The following is a 2,339-nucleotide window of genomic DNA, read 5'->3' on the forward strand; positions in this document are numbered from 1 at the left end:
CTTGGCTTCAATGAAAATTGTTTTATTCTGCTTCTTCCCAAGGGGCCAGGACTGGGGGCTTCACTGGCACCCTTGAGGTTGGGCAGGTCAAGATGTGGCAAAGTTACTCCTCATTCAGGCCCTTTGGGAAAGAGACAAAGTCCAAATTAGCTCTGGAGAGACAGCATTGGGCAAGGATGGGGCTCAGGACACGCAGGTGAGCCTGGGGCACCCGATGGGGTGGAGGCTGCCTGGGCCTGGAGGAGGTTCCTGTGGTGGAGGCAGGGGTCATTATGGAGGGGCTCATTCTGCAGAGATGGGGCTGGTCAGATGGGAGCTGTCTGGGTGAGCTCTCTGGGATGTCCACTTTAGGTCTGAGTTACAAGGTTGTAGGTCAAAATCAGATGGACAGGAAGTGGAAACCAGCAGAAGCAGGGAAACCAGGCCACACTGGGTGTGTACAAGTTAGGGTCTTCGAGGGCTGCTGACCGCCCTAGATTAGGATTCACAGAATCATTGAAATTTAGAGTTGGAGGAACTTCAGAAATCAGAGAACTGAATTACTTTGGACTCTGGGGGTTTGCCTGTTGTGGGGGATAAAAGTAAAGGAGGATCCTCGGTATAAGATGCTCTGCCTAAGGCCCACAGAGTAGGTGCATGACTCCTGGAGCCCTGGGAGGGACCCACCTTGGCACCGATGTCGCGGCTCTTGGCCCGCAGCTTGTTGACCTGAGACTCGGCGATGTCGGCCCGCTCCTCGGCCTCATCCAGCTCGTGCTGCACCTTGCGGAACTTGGACAGGTTGGTGTTGGCCTGCTCCTCCTGTGGGGTGAGGGGACAAGGTGACAGGGGGCCTGGGTTCTCAGCATCCCAACCTAGGGGACCAGTTCCCCGGTGACCCCCTTCCAGGCCAGGACCCCAGCAGGCTTACTCACCGCCTCCTCGGCCTGGCGCTTGTAGGCCTTGACCTTCAGCTGCAGCTTGTCCACCAGGTCCTGCAGTCGCAGCAGGTTCTTCCTGTCCTCCTCCGTCTGGGGGCGGGTGGGTAGAACTGAAGGTGGTACAGCCGCAGGAGGCAGCGCCCTCCTCCTTCACAAAGCTTCCCTTGTCTTCTTTATCCTGAATCTAATATCTTGACTCCGTTCTATGTTCTGACCCTCATCAAACTCTTGAATTCTCCTTTTAATTTTTTACCAAAAAGGTGTGACTTTTTTTTTTTAAGAGACATTTTTGCTACAGAGCATGTGCACTCACCAGAGAGACAGAAAGCAAGAAATCACCCCAAGGAGGGATGGCCACACCACAATCTCTTCTCCTCCATTCGCCTTTCAGGATTTTGGGCATGTGTGCACATGGGCCTGGTGTGAGTTTCAAGCCACTGGGTCCAGGACTTGAATTGTGATCGGACATATAGGAGTCAAATGCCTTAACCACTATGCCACCTGCTGGTTCTAAAGTATGAATATTTTAACTGATGTGGACCAGGAAAATATCCAAGAAGCTGATGGGACCCCTGAAATCATGTGCAAAATCATATCCGTGCACTGTTCCAGGGGGTGGGATCTTGAGTGTCCTGGGACCCCATGGGGAATAAACTCCTCTGTTCTGAAGCCCAGCATGTACCGGGAGAGATCTGGGGGCTGTGAGCATGATGGCATTTCCTACTCTGCAGTGAAGATGGCATGGACTTGATCTAGGTTAAGGACAAAGTGTGCCTAGAGGGAGAGCGATACCCTAGATTAGAACAGAAACAAATAGTACTGCAAGTCAGATTCCAGAGAACACCATGGAAAGCTAGTCTACACTGCCCTGGGTGACTGGAAAGTTTTGGGAGATGCTGGGATGGTGTAGATCTACTTGTGGTGTCTTTTTAGGGGTGACTCTGGCGACGGAATTGCAATTTGGTGATCTATGTTGGGGGGCTCTGCCTGGAGCTCTGGCTGTGTTCTGAACAGACCAATGTTGAAGTGGAACTCGCAGGCCAGGAGGCTCAAGATTGACCTCTTAGCCAGAGGACATGCAGGGTGGGGCAGGACTGGGCAGAGAGGACTGAGGCAGCCCTGGGCTGCACTCCCACCCTCATCCTGGAAGAGGCTACAAGCAGACACTTTATTCCCTTGGTGGTTGTCACTGTGGGTTTAGGCCATGGTGCAAGGGCCCTGCCTGGAGCCACAGCCCCACCCGCACCTGGTAGGTGAGCTCCTTGATGCGCCGCTCGCTCTTCCTCATGCCCTTGACCGACTCCGCGTTGCGCTTCTGCTCTGCCTCCAGCTCGTTCTCCAGCTCCCGCACCCGGGCCTCCAGCTTCTGCAGCTGCTTCTTGCCACCCTTCAGGGCGATCTGCTCCGCCCCGCCCAGCC

General features: G+C 54.3%; 1 protein-coding gene across 1 annotated transcript in view; it reads right to left on the minus strand.

The window, feature by feature from the left end:
• Positions 1–2,339, minus strand: part of LOC102485681 (myosin-7) — a 28,770-nt gene continuing 26,431 nt past the window's right edge. The window contains exons 35-38 of the mRNA XM_027770327.1: positions 2,167–2,339; positions 915–1,010; positions 667–801; positions 1–121 (exon numbers count right to left, since the gene is read on the minus strand). Coding sequence (XP_027626128.1) covers positions 104–121; positions 667–801; positions 915–1,010; positions 2,167–2,339 — 422 coding nt within the window. The 3' untranslated portion in view covers positions 1–103. The remainder of the gene's footprint in view (positions 122–666; positions 802–914; positions 1,011–2,166) is intronic.

The sequence above is a fragment of the Tupaia chinensis genome, unplaced genomic scaffold (assembly GCF_000334495.1).
Source record: "Tupaia chinensis unplaced genomic scaffold, TupChi_1.0 Scaffold000126_2, whole genome shotgun sequence".
NCBI lineage: Eukaryota > Metazoa > Chordata > Mammalia > Scandentia > Tupaiidae > Tupaia > Tupaia belangeri.